General features: G+C 49.3%; 10 protein-coding genes across 10 annotated transcripts; 8 read left to right on the top strand and 2 right to left on the bottom strand.

Moving 5' to 3' along the window:
* Nucleotides 1-724: 724 nt before the first annotated feature.
* HPODL_04620 (SFH5 putative phosphatidylinositol transfer protein) lies at nucleotides 725-1,606 on the top strand (the record flags this gene model as incomplete). Its single annotated transcript, XM_014080958.1, has 1 exon — nucleotides 725-1,606. One exon carries the CDS (start codon nucleotides 725-727, stop codon nucleotides 1,604-1,606), a length of 882 nt encoding a protein of 293 aa, XP_013936433.1.
* Nucleotides 1,607-1,709: 103 nt separating this feature from the next.
* HPODL_04619 (serine/threonine-protein kinase RIM15) lies at nucleotides 1,710-6,023 on the top strand (the record flags this gene model as incomplete). Its single annotated transcript, XM_014080957.1, has 1 exon — nucleotides 1,710-6,023. The coding sequence occupies one exon, from the start codon at nucleotides 1,710-1,712 to the stop codon at nucleotides 6,021-6,023; it is 4,314 nt and encodes a 1,437-aa protein (XP_013936432.1).
* Nucleotides 6,024-6,047: 24 nt separating this feature from the next.
* On the bottom strand, nucleotides 6,048-7,379 carry HPODL_04618 (Alpha-1,3/1,6-mannosyltransferase ALG2; the record flags this gene model as incomplete). Its single annotated transcript, XM_014080956.1, has 1 exon — nucleotides 6,048-7,379. The coding sequence occupies one exon, from the start codon at nucleotides 7,377-7,379 to the stop codon at nucleotides 6,048-6,050; it is 1,332 nt and encodes a 443-aa protein (XP_013936431.1).
* A 39-nt stretch (nucleotides 7,380-7,418) lies between these two features.
* Nucleotides 7,419-8,216, top strand: HPODL_04617 (uncharacterized protein; the record flags this gene model as incomplete). Its single annotated transcript, XM_014080955.1, has 1 exon — nucleotides 7,419-8,216. One exon carries the CDS (start codon nucleotides 7,419-7,421, stop codon nucleotides 8,214-8,216), a length of 798 nt encoding a protein of 265 aa, XP_013936430.1.
* Nucleotides 8,217-8,383: 167 nt separating this feature from the next.
* On the top strand, nucleotides 8,384-9,721 carry HPODL_04616 (Saccharopine dehydrogenase [NADP(+), L-glutamate-forming]; the record flags this gene model as incomplete). Its single annotated transcript, XM_014080954.1, has 1 exon — nucleotides 8,384-9,721. The coding sequence occupies one exon, from the start codon at nucleotides 8,384-8,386 to the stop codon at nucleotides 9,719-9,721; it is 1,338 nt and encodes a 445-aa protein (XP_013936429.1).
* Nucleotides 9,722-9,793: 72 nt separating this feature from the next.
* On the top strand, nucleotides 9,794-10,273 carry HPODL_04615 (uncharacterized protein; the record flags this gene model as incomplete). The annotated part of the gene is made up of 1 exon (XM_014080953.1): nucleotides 9,794-10,273. One exon carries the CDS (start codon nucleotides 9,794-9,796, stop codon nucleotides 10,271-10,273), a length of 480 nt encoding a protein of 159 aa, XP_013936428.1.
* Nucleotides 10,274-10,343: 70 nt separating this feature from the next.
* On the top strand, nucleotides 10,344-11,162 carry HPODL_04614 (uncharacterized protein; the record flags this gene model as incomplete). The annotated part of the gene is made up of 1 exon (XM_014080952.1): nucleotides 10,344-11,162. The coding sequence occupies one exon, from the start codon at nucleotides 10,344-10,346 to the stop codon at nucleotides 11,160-11,162; it is 819 nt and encodes a 272-aa protein (XP_013936427.1).
* A 99-nt stretch (nucleotides 11,163-11,261) lies between these two features.
* On the bottom strand, nucleotides 11,262-11,918 carry HPODL_04613 (uncharacterized protein; the record flags this gene model as incomplete). Its single annotated transcript, XM_014080951.1, has 1 exon — nucleotides 11,262-11,918. The coding sequence occupies one exon, from the start codon at nucleotides 11,916-11,918 to the stop codon at nucleotides 11,262-11,264; it is 657 nt and encodes a 218-aa protein (XP_013936426.1).
* Nucleotides 11,919-14,818: 2,900 nt separating this feature from the next.
* Nucleotides 14,819-16,093, top strand: HPODL_04612 (uncharacterized protein; the record flags this gene model as incomplete). The annotated part of the gene is made up of 1 exon (XM_014080950.1): nucleotides 14,819-16,093. One exon carries the CDS (start codon nucleotides 14,819-14,821, stop codon nucleotides 16,091-16,093), a length of 1,275 nt encoding a protein of 424 aa, XP_013936425.1.
* Nucleotides 16,094-16,148: 55 nt separating this feature from the next.
* Nucleotides 16,149-17,240, top strand: HPODL_04611 (Aspartate-semialdehyde dehydrogenase; the record flags this gene model as incomplete). Its single annotated transcript, XM_014080949.1, has 1 exon — nucleotides 16,149-17,240. The coding sequence occupies one exon, from the start codon at nucleotides 16,149-16,151 to the stop codon at nucleotides 17,238-17,240; it is 1,092 nt and encodes a 363-aa protein (XP_013936424.1).
* Between the last annotated feature and the right edge of the window lie 183 nt (nucleotides 17,241-17,423).

Raw genomic sequence — 17,423 nt, 5'->3', positions numbered from 1 at the left:
AGCACGTTTTACCAGCCCCAGCGCAATAAAGAGCATTCCTAGCAACAAGTACGCGTTTGCCGCGACGTTCTGGAATAGACTGCCGCCAAGCGACCCCAGACTGGCAAGGTTCTCGCGCCGTCTGTTTGTTAGCAGAAACAGGTAATTCACTAGTCCAGCCGCGTTGAGCACAGATAGTGCTTTCTGCAGATTTTCGATTGACACACCTCTGCACCAGTAAATCAGCCACCCCATAGCCATGACCAGAGACTGGCCCCAGCGCGGCTTTTTCGCGAAGCTAAGCATCAAAAACACCACAAGCACGGCCTGCGCAGTCTGGATGGCGTACTCGACAACTTTGAGTCCGTTCTGGCTCCGTATTCCGTAAACAATCTGCACTATGTTAGAGACCAGCGTGATTATGTAACTCAAGATCGCTGTGGAGCTGGCTGCCTTTCTGTGCTTTGCAAGGTTCAACAGCTGTGGAAGCAAAATCCCCGAGCGCAACACCAGCTCCGCAGTTTTCTGGGCGAATAGTTGGAGGTACAACTGGTTGCGGCGATCGAACGGCCGCAGATCGTAGATTAAGGAATAGTAGATCTCGGGCCCATATATCTGAATAAGGGCGTTTTCCAGCCATGGCGGAATTAGGGACGTGTAAGGTCGCAGAAGTTCTAAATATGGCTCGAGCAACGATTGTAAGTCTGACATGAATAATTAAATTTATAATTTTAATTTTAGTTTGATGGTTGATTCTGCGCAGCAAAAGACGCTGGCGGCGTTCAAAAAAGAGGTCCAAGTGATTGTCGATGACGTTGAGTACGACGAACTGTTTGGGTACCAATTGAGCAGAGGCGAATTTTTCGATGAAGAGGCTTATGAAGGGCTGCTCATTAAGCTTTTGACAGCATACGACTGGGACCTCCATGCTGCCGAAGACAGTCTAGAGAAGATTCTGGAATGGCGCAAGGAGTTTGACCCCTTGAGTGCTGCCTTTGTCGAGGACCACGAGTCAAAATACGACGACATTGGATTTATCACTTACGATCCTAATGGCAAGGCGTTGGAGAAGGTGGTGACATGGAATCTTTACGGTAAGGTGAAGAATGCCAAGGAGATCTTTGGCACTGACGACTCAGACACTGCGGGTCAAAATGCGTTCCTTCGATGGAGGGTAGGCTTGATGGAGCAAAGCGTGCAGCTTTTGGACTTCAAAAGCCCGGAAAACGACTACATGGTGCAAGTGCACGATTACAAGGGTGTTTCGCTCTTCCAGAGAGACGCACAGGTGAAGAAGACCACTAAGAAGGTCATTGAGGTGTTCAGGGACTTCTATCCGGAGTTATTGTCCAAGAAGTTCTTTGTAAATGTTCCAACGCTGATGATGTGGGTTTTCAACGTTATCAAGCCTTTTGTGGCCGAGAAGACGCGCAACAAGTTTGTTGTGTTAAGCAACGGCTCCGATCTTGTGAAACATCTGGACCCGAAAATGTTGGGGGCAGAGTACGGCGGCCAGGTCAGTAAGGGCACTCAGAGCCTCAAGTTCCTGTTCAAGGAGAGCAAGACGAAGTACACTCCCTACACGGCGCATCTCGTTGGCCAGCGTATTGCCTCAGAAATTGACTAAGCTGATGCACATTAAATATTTATTTGTATACGAATAATAGTGTAAAATAAATTGCAATCATCTTTTTTTGTCTCTTGTTAATGAGAACCATTTAGTCTAATCTATGGAATCATACCCTCGCGACTCGCCGTCGCCTCGCCACACGCCGTCGCCACGTGGACGGCTTGATTCCATGTTTTACACGGGCGGGAGATCGCATATTCCGTCGAGATCCGTGTCGCCTCTGGATGTGGACAGTCCTTCAATAGATAGAGAAATACATCAGCACGCGGAGCAGGAGCACCTTTCGCAGGTGACGTCGCGCAATCCAGCGGCCGTGATGGAGCTCGACCTGGACTGCAACGTCAAGTTCCTAAGCAAGACCTGGGAGTCCACAGTGGGAACGAAAATTAGCAAGATTATAGGGCGCCCTCTGAGCAATATAATACTGGGCGAAATCGAGGACAAGCAGGTCTTTAACAAGGCCACTAGCATCATGATGACCGATGACGACACCTACCGCGTGAGATTTATTGTTGCGACGAATCTACAAAACGCCTCAAGAGAATCGGAAAACACCGATCAAGAAACCGATTCCTCAGTTTCTGACGATGACTCCGTGAGTGTGCACTCGGAAAACTCCAGCATATCGACAGACGGCAATTGTATCGAGCTGGAAGCTCAGGGCGTTCTGATACACGACAAAAACCGCCAACCCTCGCATTCAATGTGGATTGTCAAGCCGTGGGTGCCGTTTGCCGGCCAAACGCTAGCTCTTCCGGAAGAGCTGATCTTGAGGCTCGGCTTTGGAATCAACCTGTTTGAGGCATACTTGTTCCAATTGACCGACATGGGCATAACTGACGAGGAAAACCTGCCGCCTCCGGCCCAGGAGCTGTGTCGCATATGCGAGCAGCGAGTGCCTAACTGGTGGTTGGAATGTCATACAGAGCTATGCCTAGTGGAACACCGTGCAGAGGATACCGTGCAACAAAAACAGGAAGAACTCAGCGAGCATAGGAACCTGTTGCAAAATGTCCTTGACACTCTCACCAAACGACAGTTGCAAAACTCGAAAACTCCGCCTTTGGTCCCTATGAATTCTAGCTCTTCGGTATCCAGCAGCAGCAGCAGCTCCTCCAACAGCTCCTCAGGGAGCTTTGTGTCGATAACCGAGTACAAAGGCCATTCTATTCCTCTTTCCGCGTCAAACGAAACTGGAAGTTTGATACGCCGAAAAAGTGTGGGCAGTCTGCTCCCCGCCAGAAGGTTCCCGTTCAAAAATCTGGATATTCTTATCCAGTACTGCGATGAAGCTTTGAAGATAAATCCTGGAGAGATCCGCACCAACGACAAAAAGTCTGATGAGTACACAATCTCGTTCTCTCCCGACAGTGAACGTGCGCTTGCCACTTTAAACACAATCGAAGTTCCCGAGTCCAGCGACCAAGCTATAAAGCTGCTTACCGAGGACACCGACTTTGTTGTCAAACAGAAAATTGAGTCCATTGAGAGGTACGCTCACATACTGCAATATGTGGATAAAATTACCAAAGAGACCGACGAGATGGTCCTGAATGTTGTCAAGGAAACGATTCGAAAAATACAAGAAGACGCTTTGGAAGAGCCTCTGCATATCCAGTCTCCAAGGCCCGCTTCCAAGCTACAATCAGGAAACATTTTGGAGACAGAGAGCGATTTGCGGCTGAATTCGGTGTCTTCTAGTACTGGTACTTTTTCTCCAGCGTCTGACGGCCATTTGACACCAGCAATCAGTGTTTCTGGGGACGAGTCTGCCAAGACAATTCAACGCAATAACTCTCCTGGATACAACTCACCTCGCAGACCGCTTTCTCCTAGTATTATGCTTCCTATGAGCTCGATCCAACGCAACACAAAAGCGCACATGAAGCGCCCTAGTGTCAATTCTGGATCGGGATCAAACACGCCAATATCCTCGCCGCTTTTCTTATCGACTGAAGTCCCGTCATCTTCTTCTTCTGCTGTTGACCGTCCACAGCTATCGCCATTGCTCGTGCCTCAGAGTTCTAAACAGAGCGCCCCTTCAATCAAAGACTACGAAGTGATCAAGCCCATCAGCAAAGGTGCATTTGGTTCTGTGTTCCTTGCCAAGAGGAGGTTGACAGGAGAATACTTTGCTATCAAGGTGCTCAAGAAAGCAGATATGGTGGCCAAGAACCAGGTTACAAATGTGAAAGCCGAGAGGGCCATCTTGATGGCGCAAGCTAACTCGCCATATGTGGCTCAACTTGTTGCAACGTTCCAGAGTACAAATTATTTGTACTTGGTGATGGAATATCTCAACGGGGGTGATCTGGCTACCCTTTTGAAGAATATGGGCTATCTGCCTGAAATCTGGGCGCGGAGGTACATTGCAGAGGTGATTGTTGGTGTTGACGACTTGCATTCCCGGGGTATCGTCCACCGTGACCTAAAGCCAGATAATTTGCTTATCGATCGCAACGGGCATATCAAGCTCACAGATTTTGGTCTTAGTCGAATGGGACTGGTCAAAAGACAGAAAGACCCTCATTCGGATGTCATTGAAGATCCGTTTGTCAATCCGCAAGCGGCTTCGTTGGTGACCAAGAAAACCGCCAGCATCACTCCGTTTTCGCTATCGCCATGTTCGCCACTTGTTACACCGACAACAAGCACACTGCCTGCTTTTGAGGAGGTCGAGCCCGTTACTCTTGGAAGTGGCAGCTCTTCTCCTTTGCTACGCCCACTGACCAGAAGATCAACGTTGCAACCGTACTTCGCCCTGAATAAGGAGGACACACAAACTGAAATTACCAATTATGCTCTCTTCGATCCTCAGAAATCAGCAGAGACTCGAAAGTTTGTCGGAACGCCTGATTATCTAGCACCCGAGACGGTTGCCGGTCTGGGCCAAGATGAAGCTAGTGATTGGTGGTCTATTGGATGCATCCTGTTTGAGTTTTTGTTCGGGGTTCCTCCATTCGCGGGAAACAGTCCAAAGGAAGTATTTGAAAATATCCTCCACGGCCAGATCCAATGGCCAAATCTATCTCCCGATGAATTTCAGGAGTATTGCTCTTTTGCTGCCAAAAACCTAATTACCCAGCTGCTTGTGAAAGATCCAACCCAGAGACTTGGAAGTGGTGGGTCTCATGAAATAATGCAGCATCCTTATTTCAAAGGCATCAACTGGGATACGCTATTCATTGAGGAGGCCTCGTTTGTTCCAAGCAGCGTCGACCCGGAATCCACTGAGTACTTTGACGACCGAGGAGCACAGCTCAGCGCATTCCCTCAGGATGAGCTCAATGAGGATGACAATCCAGAAGCAACACTGGAAGCAAACACTTTGCCAGTCACCTCCAGTTCCTCTTCAACCACGCTCGATTCACCCAAAACCAGTTTCTCCAAAGGCTGTGTGACGGGAAAGAGAGAAAGAAGAGGCTCAAGACTGAACGATAGCGGCGGCTCTTCCGAATTTGGCTCTTTCCACTTCAGAAACCTTGCTATGCTGGAGAAACAGAATAAGGACGTCATCAACAGACTGAAAAATGAGCATATCGAACACTTTGCGCCGTCCCCAAGCTCTATGGAAAGCTCACCCTCGGCACCTGCTACTCCTGGTGCCACAACTGTTCCTCTGGCAACTCGTCCGCGTGGTCTGTCTTCTGCCAGTGGCCAACTCTTGACTCCCTTCAAACGCCCATCGTCTCCGAGTATTGTGAAAGAGAAAATCTCGCCTCTTCTGCGCCACGCGTCCTTGGCTAGTGATGTTTCTGATGAGATGAAACAGGGGTCTCCTGTTTCCCGTGCAGTGCACAGGAAGGGATACAGCACCGATTCAAACTCCCCTGCTGCGCGTTTGCTGTCCAAGTCTTTCTCCAGGACAGTGAGTGACTTCTCACCTTCTTCATCCGATAACGAGGACCGCTCAGGTCACTTGTACCAAAGAAGAAAACGATCATCGAAACGAGCACTTCGCACTTCGTCGTCTGCTACAGACGAAGCCTCGCATGCGCTACAGAACATGATGATTAACTTCGACGTTCTATTGTGCGAGCCTATTCCTATTCACCGTTACTCTATCGAGAACAACCTCGACCGTCTTGGCTGTGACGTTGTTGCTGTCTCTTCTGGGTCTGAGCTAATCAAACGTGCCACCGCAGACATAAAATTCGATCTGATCCTGACCTCGACAGAACTCCACAAGCTCGATTGTCCGGACCTGGTCAAGCTAATCAAACATACTTCCACTGCTAACTCGGAAACAATATGTGTTGCCCTGACATCTTTCTACCGCGATGCAGTCAACACGGGTGTCTTTGACTATATCATCGAGTATCCGATCACCATGGAGAAACTCAAGACTCTTCTGGACTGGTTCCGTTCGCTTAAGCGGCGCGAGGAGGAGGTTATTGTAACCGACACGGAGTGATGGCTCTTCTATAGTCTGAATAAATCATGCGCCCTTTACGAACTTGACTGTAGCTCCCAAACTTAATGCCACCAACGCGAACAATACCAGTTCGCCGTTACGTTTCGTTGGCTTGCACTCCTTGATCGCCTTGTTCAGGCTGAGAGCCATGGCCTTAGACGAAAAGAGCTTCTCGACACGGTCCTGGGCCCGTTTGGCAAGTTGCGTAAGGTCAGTTTCCGTTAACGTCTGGACATGTTCCATGTACTCTACCCAGCGGTCTTCCACAAGCCCGACAAGGTACCCTGTGAACTCCTTGTGGTCATACGGCACAACAGTTTCGGTAGGGCCGCCGGTAGCTTCCGCAAGGACTGGTTTTCCAAGTCTCATAGCCTCAACAGGAACAATTCCAAAATGCTCGAAAGAGGGCGTGTATATCAGCAGCTGAGATCTGGCAAGAAGCGCATTTTTGGTGGCGCTGCTGATCGAAGGCAGGAAAAAAACCTGTGTGTTTCTAGGAGCCACAATGAGTTTTCCTCTGATGGTGATCGAAGGCAGGCTAAGTTTTTCGCAAAGTGACTCGAGCTCTATCAAATAATGCACATTTTCGAACACACGGGGGTCGTACCCGCCTGCGATGACGAGCTTATGATTGGATTCGGTCTTGGTGACGAACTCGTGGTATTTTCTGATTGCCAGAGAAATATTCTTTTTTCTCTCGAACCGATTTATGGAGAGGAAGAATGGACTCTCTTTGAAAAAGTTGTCCACCTCCTTGAGAGACGCCTCTTCTAGGGAAATATCGCCTACGCAGGGATACACCACGTTGAAAAATTCGGTTTTCAGGCTTTTGAATTCTTTTTCAACCGTCTTTTTCGTGAACTCTGAGTTGACAAGTACCTTATCTGCGAACCTCATTGAAAACTCTTCTATAGTATCAAATACCAGCCTGTAGATTTTTCTAATCAGCCCCGAGTGAGACGCAAGCAGCTTATCTGGGAAATGGCAATAGAATATGATCTTTGTTTGTGCACCCTTGAATAGGTAGATCAATGGAAGACAGTAAGATAGCTGGTCGACAAACACCACGTCAGTTTTTTTGAGGGTCCCATTGAGCACCAGCACAGACACCAGGTACAACTGGCGCAGAAATGCAAACAGAATCGCAAACTTTCCCAAAATATGCGTTGGCAAGAAATCCCCGTGCACTTTTGTCTTCAGCCGATTTGAGGCGACCTCCTCAAAGCAGTGCGACTTATCGCAGTGAGATGTATACACAGTGACCTGATTCCCAGGTTGCAGGGCCATTGCAGCATCGACAACAAGCCTCTCTGCACCGCCGATCCCTAGATCAGGGTGGATAAATATAATATTCATATAGGAAAATAATAATATATAAATAAAAATAATTATTTCATGCTTGTGCCTCCAGACAACTTTGCGTTTGTCGAGGACGGTCTTTATCGCTGTTCGGCGCTCGACGCCATCAACGCCCCTTTTTTGGAAACGCTTGGGCTGTCTACTATTGTTTGGCTCGATGAGGAAAAACCGCCTCGCGCAATCAATCAGTATATCGAGGACAACCATGTGCGCCTGTGCCACCTAAAGGAGTCCAGTGTCATTCCTGAAGATACCGACAGCATGCGGTTCCAGGATTGGATGGTTTTGAGGCCGACATTGGTGGCAGAGACATTCCAGATCCTTCTGGACTACCAGACGTACCACGATTGTCTGTTGGTGGACAGAAGCGAGGTAGTGATCGGGTTGCTAAGACGTATCCAGCGATGGAGCTACTCGAGTATTTCCAATGAATACAGGCTCTTTGCCAACAACAAGGCTAACTATGCGGTGGAAAATTACTTGGAGCTTGTGAACATCGAACTGGTGCCTTACGAGAGAATGGCGGATCAGGACGACGAGGACGAGGAGACCACGGTGGTTGAGGAGCCAAAGAGCCTGGAGAAAGACCTGAGTATCAGCCCGCACCTGTCTGTATCGACGTCGCCGCAGATCCCGAAGACGCTGCTCAAAATGGTGGAGATGCGTCGCCAGAAACGGAAGCACAGACAGGAGAGACAACAAAGCATCAGCTACTCAGGAGTGAGTTTCTACAAGCCGGCAGGAACGGCGTCGGTGCGCGTGAGGCTGCCCAGGGAAGAGAACTTGCCGGCCTGGTTTATTGAGCTGAGAACAAGGTGGGAGCAGGAGGCCTGATAAAAAACTTGATAGGTAGAAATAATAAGCCTAATAAATTTGCCATGACCGATTCAGAACTAATTGTATGCGCGTTGGCGGACTGGTTGATTTGGTAAAAAACCGCCTGCACACCTTCGACCTCGCATAAAATTTCCACTTTGCAATTTTCATATCTTTCTTCAACCATGACTCAGAAAGTGCTCCTTCTCGGCTCTGGTTTCGTCGCCAAGCCAACTGTCGACATTCTCGCTAAACAGAAAGACATCGAAGTTACTGTCGCATGCAGAACTCTCTCGAAAGCCAAGGAATTGGCAGGCTCTGTTGCCAACGCATTGTCGTTGGACGTTACTGACCAAGATGCTCTGGACGCTGAGGTCAATAAGTACGATGTGGTGATCTCTTTGATCCCATACATCTACCACGCTGCCGTCGTCAAGGCTGCAATCAAGTCGAAGCACACCAACGTCGTCACCACCTCCTACATCTCCCCTGCTCTGAGAGAGTTGGAGCCAGCCATCAAGGAGGCCGGCATTGTCGTGATGAACGAGATCGGTCTGGACCCAGGTATCGACCACTTGTACGCCGTCAAGACCATCGACGAGGTCCACAAGGCCGGTGGTAAGATCACCTCTTTCCTGTCGTACTGCGGTGGTCTGCCAGCACCAGAAAATTCTGACAATCCATTGGGATACAAGTTCTCGTGGTCTTCCAGAGGTGTTCTCCTTGCTCTGAGAAATCAAGCCACATACTGGAAAGATGGCAAGGTCGAGAAGATTGCTTCCGAGGACTTGATGGCCTCTGCCAAGCCATACTTCATCTATCCGGGATACGCGCTGGTCTGCTACCCTAACAGAGACTCCACTGTTTACAAGGAGCTCTACAGCATCCCTGAGGCCCAGACCGTTATTAGAGGCACTTTGAGATTCCAGGGATTCCCAGAGTTCGTCAAGGTTCTTGTCGACATGGGATTCTTGAAAGAGGATCCAAATGAAATTTTCTCCAAGCCTATTCCATGGAATGAGGCTGTTTCCAAGTACATTGGAGCTGCCTCTCCTTCTGAGAAGGACATTGTTGCCAAGATTGACTCTCTAACCAAGTTCAAGGACGAGGCCGACAGAGAGAGAATTTTGGCTGGTCTCAAGTGGCTCGGCCTGTTCTCCGACAAGAAAATTACTCCTGCCGGCAATCCATTGGACACCCTGTGCGCCACTCTTGAGGAGCTGATGCAGTACGAAGAGGGCGAAAGAGACATGGTCATTTTGCAACACAAGTTCGGCATCGAGTGGGCGGACGGCAAGACCGAGACTAGAACCTCTACCCTGGTCGACTATGGTGTTCCTGGCGGTTACTCCTCAATGGCCAAGCTGGTTGGTGTTCCTTGTGCCGTTGCTGTCTTGCAAGTCTTGAAGGGTGCCTTCCCAGGCCCAGGCCTCTATGCTCCAATGACTCCAGAGATCAATGACCCTATCATGAAGATCTTGAAGGATGAGTACAACATCTACCTGACCGAAAAGACTTTGTAAGAAATTTCATAATTTGATAGATCTTTTGTTTAAAAAGGGGGATAATTAATTTTACATTATTATATATTTTCCATGTTCCGCAAATTTAAAGAGATCTCGTCTGATATTAAGACGTCGATCCGACGCGAAGAGAAAGACGGCAAGCACGAAAACGAGACTGTGGTCCATGTGACTATGGTGAAGTACTTCCGAGAACGAGGCTTACAGCCTCCTGAATGGCTGGAGCCGGATCACCACAATAAAATCGTTCAACACCGATTGTCACTTGACAAGATCCAATCGGGGATCCGCGAAACCAATCATGCAATAATGGGCCAAGTGGAGCATATACCAAAGATCAAAACGTCGCGGTTCAGTCCACAGAAGTCATCGGAGCCGTCTTCCAATGGCATTCCTCAAGCTCCCTTGCCTAGACGCACTACGACAAATAGCAGTGCATCTAAAACTGCTCATAGCATCACATCACGTTTTTCATCAACTCGTGGGAGCCATTCTGCGGGCCAGAGCGTCTCCCGACCAGCAAATAGCAGGTTCAACATCAAGAAGACATAGTGGCCGGGTAACGGCGTCTGACATCACAGGAGTTGTGTTTTTTTACAACACGAAAATTTGTTGTTTCGACATGACGGAGCAGTTTGTCGACAAGAACGAGACGGGACCCGCAAGCACACAGAATCTGCTGGCACATCTTTCAAATGATGTGGAGTTGTATCACAAACGTGTGCAACAGAAAAGACAAATGAAAGAGCAGCTGGACAAAGGCGAAAAAAAGCCGAAGGTGGACGCGTCGGAGCCGGAGAATGCCATCAAAGATGAACATATGCCGCAGGCGGAAACAGACGACATACGCAAGGAGCAAGAAGGTCAGGAGGCATCGAAGATCGATTTGAGCGCTTCGACCTTCATCTCGCCGGGTTTCCCCGTGGTAAACGACTCGCAGACGCGATCACGTGCCTGGACCAAGGCCGAAGACGAAGCTATTGTATACTACAAGGAGGAGATGAAGTACTCGTGGAAAGAGATTGAAAAAATGTTAAACGGCAGACATTCGTGGCAGGCGATCCAGATGCGGTACCTACGCAATCACAAGTCGCGTAACGACTCCTGGTCGCGGTTTATGGAGCTACGGCTTGTGAACGCGATACGAAAGGACTGGGAAAATAGATGGAAGCGGATTAGCAAGGACCTTGGGAACGATCTAACGGTAGAGCGTTGCGTAATGAAAAACATAGAGCTGTGCAAAAAGATGGACGACCCGATTTTTGGCAAAATGTTCTCGAACAAAGAGATCACGCAAGGGTACGACAACCCGAACAACGATATCAAAGACGAGGAGAGCCATCGGAAGTTGATGCTGGTGTACATGGGACTCGATTCAATTAGCTACGAGTCCGATGAGGGAGAGCAGCCGGAGGGGGCGACTGATGAGGGTGCAGAATGAATTTCTATGGCTATTGTACACAGTGATTACACAGAAGGGCTGTGATGCGGCTTTCCGAGCCATGCGACCGGAAATTGGATGCCAGGTAGGCCGCATAGTCTATAGGGAGGAAAATGAGCTAGACATATTTCTAGTGAGGAAAGGATGACGTGAGCCGTGTTTAAGCTCTGCCTCTAGGGTGACCAGGCAGTACCAGGCTCTTCTCTTCTCTTCCGTCAATGTGTGGTACTCCGATGGGTCCTCGACATTGATTTTAAGCTTTAAAGCGAGGCTGATAGCCTGGTCAATTACTTGAATGGCCTCATGAATGCCGCCAACCATCGTGTATGCTCTGACAAGATTTATGTATGAGATAATGTCATCGTGGTCCAATTTGGTTGAACTTTGTAAGAAGCTGTTTGTTTTGAAAAACAACATGTCTAGCAGTCCTAGCGAGGACTCTTTGGAAATAGATGGTGATGGAGAGAGTTGCAAAAGTGCCGCTCCACAGAGAAGCATAGACAGAATGAACCCCTCGTTAATTTTCCGCACTCTGTGTGGATCCGAGGTAAGAATCTGGTTTGGGTTGAGGATCATGACTGGAAACGGAGTTTGAAAGTACAAGTCAATCAAGTCATTTGCAAGAAAATGCGAAATTTGCAGCTGAGAGATGACATGGGACGCTTGATTTAGAATGGGGTACCGGAAAGGCTGCGAGAGGGCGGATGGCGATGGGTGTGGTGACTGGCGGTGTAGTATGTCCTGCTCGTGCTTCATTTCCGGACTTTTATTTTTGGTTGGTTTCCGTCGGATGATTATTTTTGGATAATTCGAGCTGGCTCTGCCTCTTTTTTTCTCTTCCCGAAGATACGTACACACGCTGTTTGTTCTGATACATTGAGAGCAGCGGGGCATTTCGCCCGAGCATTTGGTCCGTTTCTGGTTGCAGAGATCGCAAGCCCTGCGAGTCCTTCTGTATTTCGTCTTTGGGCTGTAGGGCGTCGACTTGGACGAGTCTTCATGAGGAGATGGAGGTTGGTGAACAGGTGTGGATGATGGTGGCTGGTGCGAAGTCTCTGGCTCGGCTATGTAGGCAGGATAGGATGTGTAAGTTACAGGTGGCAGTGGCGCCGTTCTAGTGTGGTGCAGTAGCATGGAGATGGATGGTAATTGCGACTGGGGGAGTGGAGGAGGCAGAGTAGGGGAAGGGAGAACCGTACTCGACTGTAATTGCTCTTGGATCTCCTGAAAAGAAGGTAAACGGGGACGTTCTGGTGCTTCGGAATCTCTGTCAGGTGAACTTGAAGAATTGGATTGCATGACGAAGTGCTAGAGTGTCGGGGTTACCGACACATGCAAAAATGAGAGTACGAATATAAAGCAAAGGGTGTTTGGACTTTTGTTCACGACAGGAACGTTGGATGGTCTTAGAGAGATTTTTTAATGGAAAACGATAAAAAGCATCACGAGAATATATAAAACAGGAGATTTGAATATTTAATTGGGATGCGTTCTACTGCAGCACAATGCGGTGAAGAACATCTCAGCGATTTTCTATGTAATATGTTAGGCATTTGTTAGTTATTTATTGTCTCGGTAAGATTTCAACAATACGGGTGTGAGGAGGTGCTGAAACCGGTATAAACCTGATCGAAAAGGAAGATCAAACGGAAAAAAATTTGCTGTACGTTGTACATAGTAGGCAGTTAAGCGTTGTCGATCTCATTTTAAAATCAGCTTAGTATCATTGTTTTTGCTGCTTCACTGACTGTACTATAGTCAAGCTGTAAATCGCTCACCCCCCAAGGTGCTACTGCCAGGTACCCGTTTCACTAGTACATGTTTCAGCCACATATTTAAGAATCGGGCGAAGTTCGAGCGCGTTCGCAAAATCGGCCGCACTCCAAATAGGCTCAGTTGTTTTTTCCCCCGATTGTGCTCACGCGTCTGTACCTTGTTTTGTGTACCGTTCAAACAGGAAAGAACTATCTTACCCCTAAACCAACGCAGATGCAATTAACAAATTACCCCAGACAACCCAGGAAGACCGCGGCCCTGTTTTCAGCCTCTCCAACCCCATGCACCCCGCCTTGAGGTACCAGTTACAATTGTTTGCTCTTCCCCAGTACCCTTTTTTCTCGCCCCTGCAAGTTTAATTTTAGTCGTAATCACCGAGCCGCAGACTCTCCACTATTATTTTAAGAAATTACAGGGCAATTTTAACCGTTGGCCCTTGTGACATGACCGTTTTTGTGGCCAAACACACAAGCAGTCTAACAGAGCGAGGTGACTGACTCAGAATCCGTACCGCAGTCTGACCAGGAACTCCGGGACTACCTGGTGTACCTCCATGCGAGTCAGGAGAGCCGCGACGAGAGGATTTCGATGCCTGTGCAAAAGTACGGCGCAGTCGCTTTGCAGCACATAAAGAAGCCAGTGGTCCGCTCTTGGTTTATTAATAGCCTGATGCGCTTAATTTCTTCTATAACGGAACGCTCTACTGCATGGACCGAGCGCGGCGGAAGTGGCAAGGGGCGGCTGTTCTTGTATCTGCCCTATGTGGGAATTGTGGCCAAACCGGCTCGTCCGCTAAACGCGAGCCCACTGGCCTGTCAATGCTCAAATAGTTCTTTGCTCTTTGTGCCGATTTGGGAGGCCTTGTCCGATATCAAGGATTTCACGAACTGATACTTCAATGAGGACCTGCTCCAGAAAATCTACATCCTCTGGATTCTTGCACTCCTGCTTGTGTACACCAGTGGTACAAACCATATGCTTGAGTCCAATGCGGCAAAAACAACTGTTGTGGTTTCGTACATTCTGTGCCGTCTCTTTTTGGCCTTCAGTCTGCTAGTCTATTCGATCTACGTTCCCCAAGACGGGCTCCAAAATAATTTGTTCGGCTAGCTGACAATCGTCACGTGCTGCTTGTGGATCCCCGTCATCTTCGTTCCTGTGCGCGCAAAGGCTGGCCTCAGCTTCATGAACCTGTTTCTGCAATTCGTCTCCCTGGTGCTTTTCATACCACCCTTACACCAAGAAGCTGCTCAAGCTGAATTACAGCACGGTCATCAACATCCAGCACGAGGTTGAGCGCTTCGGTGCGTTTTATGTTATCGCCATCGGCGGATTCCTCTACAAAATCGTCGCTACCACGGCAGAGCGCAATTTCGGCCTCGGCTTCACTGAGAAGGTGGGACGCGCCATTATCCTGTGCACGCATGCAGACGGTCCGGAAACACTGCCCTGCTCTGGTTCCGGCTGCACATGCCGTTCATCTCCTCGCTGATTCTTTGTGCTGACTCTGCTGCAGACTTTGCTAAGAGGAAGCGATTGAGAACATCGGACTCTACTTACTTACTACTTCACGCATGCACTGTGTGTGTCCCTGTTATATCCATACAGCCGGGCCACTCTAGACAAGCCCATCGAGGACGAGACCGGCGAGGGCCGCAATTTCTTTAACCATTATCTGCCACAGTTCTGGCTACTGCTGCCCAGACTGCCGGTCGGAGTTATCACACGGGGTCTGAGCACGGCCAAGCTTGAGTTCACCAAGCTTATGGCATAACCGTGGCGCTGCTGGCGGCGCTGCTTGCCTACGAGATCGCCTTGAAGATGGACTCCTGCTGGCGATACAGAGGAGCACAGCCTTATTTTAATAAAATATCTAGCTAATGAATATCCCTGGATACTATTATGATCCAGTGAAAAAAAGGTATTTCAAGCAACAGGGCCAGCCCCAGGCACCTCCAGCCGTTGAACTGGGGCGACAACCGTGGAAAAAAGTGGCTCCAGAGATTCGCGAGGAGAGAAAACCAGAGCTCGCTGACGGGAAGCGGTTCCGGCGAGAGATGTTGTACGATCTGCTTGTGGGCCGCAAGTGTCTTTCAACTGGCCAGTTCCTGCAGCTATTGGACTTCCTACACAAGGAAAAACTTAAGACCGACGACTTTGACCTCGAAACTGCACTCTCGCTCTACACCAAGACCCAAATGCAGTGCTTGGTGAACCAGCAAATAGTGCGTCCTCCTGTGGACTTGGGGCAGTTCATGTGGGCTGCTGAATGTCGCGGGACGCTTTTTGTGGCCACTAGGCTTTATTTGGTGGCTGTGAACGTGAAGTCTCTTGAATTGGCCGAGAACTCGTTCTGGGTTCCGAAACAAAGCGTCCCGAAGCCGCGAGAGACAGTGCTGCAGGTCCAGAGCATTGGCCACTATAGCATGGTTGCACTCGGCTGGAACGTGAACGTGATTGAAGGAGACCCAATTAAAATCAGGGTTTTCAATGCTCGCGGAATTGAGGAACTCGAGTTTGACGACACCTTCAAGAACCTTCGGCACATCCAGGACGCGAGGAACGTGGCTTGTATGAAATGGGTGGATTCAGAGACCGGAATTGTAGGTTTTGAGCGCAAATTACAGGGCCACGGCCGTTTGAGCTGGTTGCACAAAAAAGTCCGCTCGGGGCCCGTGAGTATCGATATCACCCTGTATGAAAACCAGCTGATGGTGGCCATTGGGTACATGAACGGGACTCTTGAGATTTATCGGGAGAAAGAAGAATTTATCGATCATGCGTACGGCGCCAGTGTCCGCAAGGTGCAGTTTCTGCACGTTGACAGTCGGCTGTATTTGCTAGTGAGCGGTCTAGCAAACAAGCTGGTTTTGTTTGCAGTCGACGACGACCCACGACAGCTGTTTCCGCTAGTTGAGTACAAGGAGTACGAGCACAGCTTCTCTACGCAAGAGAACTTTTACGTGCACCATAGCCAGCAGTTTTTTGTGGTCTACACGGACAAAAACAAGAAGATCAAAGTATACTCCATCTTTAGCGCATGGCCACTGCGAGAGTTTGACCATTTGCCGCTGTCGAGCGGCAGCGATCGTTTTCTTTTCGTTGGAGACTCGATCGTCTCTCTACAAAATGGTAGCCTCGATATTTTCAGCTGATGAAAAAAAAAATCATCTGAAAATAATTATTACTCACTCTTGGACATCTAACACCATGGGACTTAGAAAAGCAGGAGTTTTGGGCGCCACAGGTTCTGTTGGCCAGCGGTTCATTCAGCTCTTGAGCAACCATCCACAGTTCGAGCTTGCAGTTCTGGGGGCCTCGTCGCGGTCCGCAGGCAAAAAGTACAAGGACGCTGTCGACTGGAAGCAAACCAGTCTGATGCCGGCCGCTGCTGGCGAAATCGTCGTCTCTGAGTGCACAGTTGAGGCGTTCAAGGACTGCGATGTTGTTTTCTCCGGTTTGGATGCGGACTACGCCGGTCCGATCGAAAAGGCGTTCAAAGAGGCCGGCTTGGCTGTCATCTCGAATGCGAAAAACTACCGCAGAGAAAAAGACGTGCCGCTTGTCGTGCCGACCGTCAACAGCGAGCACTTGGCGATCATCGAAAAGAGAGTCAAGGATGCCGCTGCCGCCGGCCAGAAGAGACCTGGTTTCATTGTTTGCATCTCCAACTGCTCCACCGCCGGTCTGGTGGCTCCACTGAGACCGTTGGTCGACAAGTTTGGTCCGATCGAGCTGCTCACCACCACCACCATGCAGGCCATCTCGGGTGCTGGCTTCTCGCCAGGGTTCCCCGGCATCGACATTCTGGACAACCTGGTTCCATACATTTCTGGCGAGGAGGAGAAGATTGAGTGGGAGACTAAGAAGATTCTTGGAGAGATCGCTGATGACGGCAACAGCGTGAAGAACCTTTCCGACGACGAGATCCGTGTTTCTGCGCAGTGCAACAGAGTCGCTGTTTCCGACGGCCACACAGAGTGCGTTTCTGTCAAGTTTAAGAACGGCGCGCCTTCCATCGACGCGATCAAACAGTGTCTGAGAGATTACCAGTGCGAGGCCACTCTTCTGAATTGTCCGTCTGCGCCAAAACACGCCATCCACGTGCTGGAGGAGCAGAACCGTCCTCAGCCACGGCTCGACAGAGATAGAGACAACGGATACGGTGTGAGTGTCGGCAGGATCAGAGAGGATCCTGTTCTGGACGTCAAGATGGTCATTCTGTCGCACAACACCATCATCGGGGCTGCCGGAAGTGGTGTCCTGATTGCGGAAATCCTCGCAGCAAAGAACGTTATATAGAGCAGTACTAGCTGACATAGGCTGAATCATAATTAAAGTATTTGAGAAGAGACGGAAATACGAGTTGCCGCCAAATACGGACGGGTTATCAGTTTCTGCCACTTATGTAGCGGCCAGAGGTTGTGCAACTGGCCTCGTTTCTCTGTCTGCCCTTATCTGAGTCTCTATTATCTGCAGCTGTGC

This window comes from Ogataea parapolymorpha, chromosome II, assembly GCF_000187245.1.
Source record: "Ogataea parapolymorpha DL-1 chromosome II, whole genome shotgun sequence".
In the NCBI taxonomy this organism is placed as follows: Eukaryota; Fungi; Ascomycota; class Pichiomycetes; order Pichiales; family Pichiaceae; genus Ogataea; species Ogataea parapolymorpha.
Note: the sequence above shows the minus strand (reverse complement) of the source record. Positions and strands in the feature narration are given on the sequence as shown.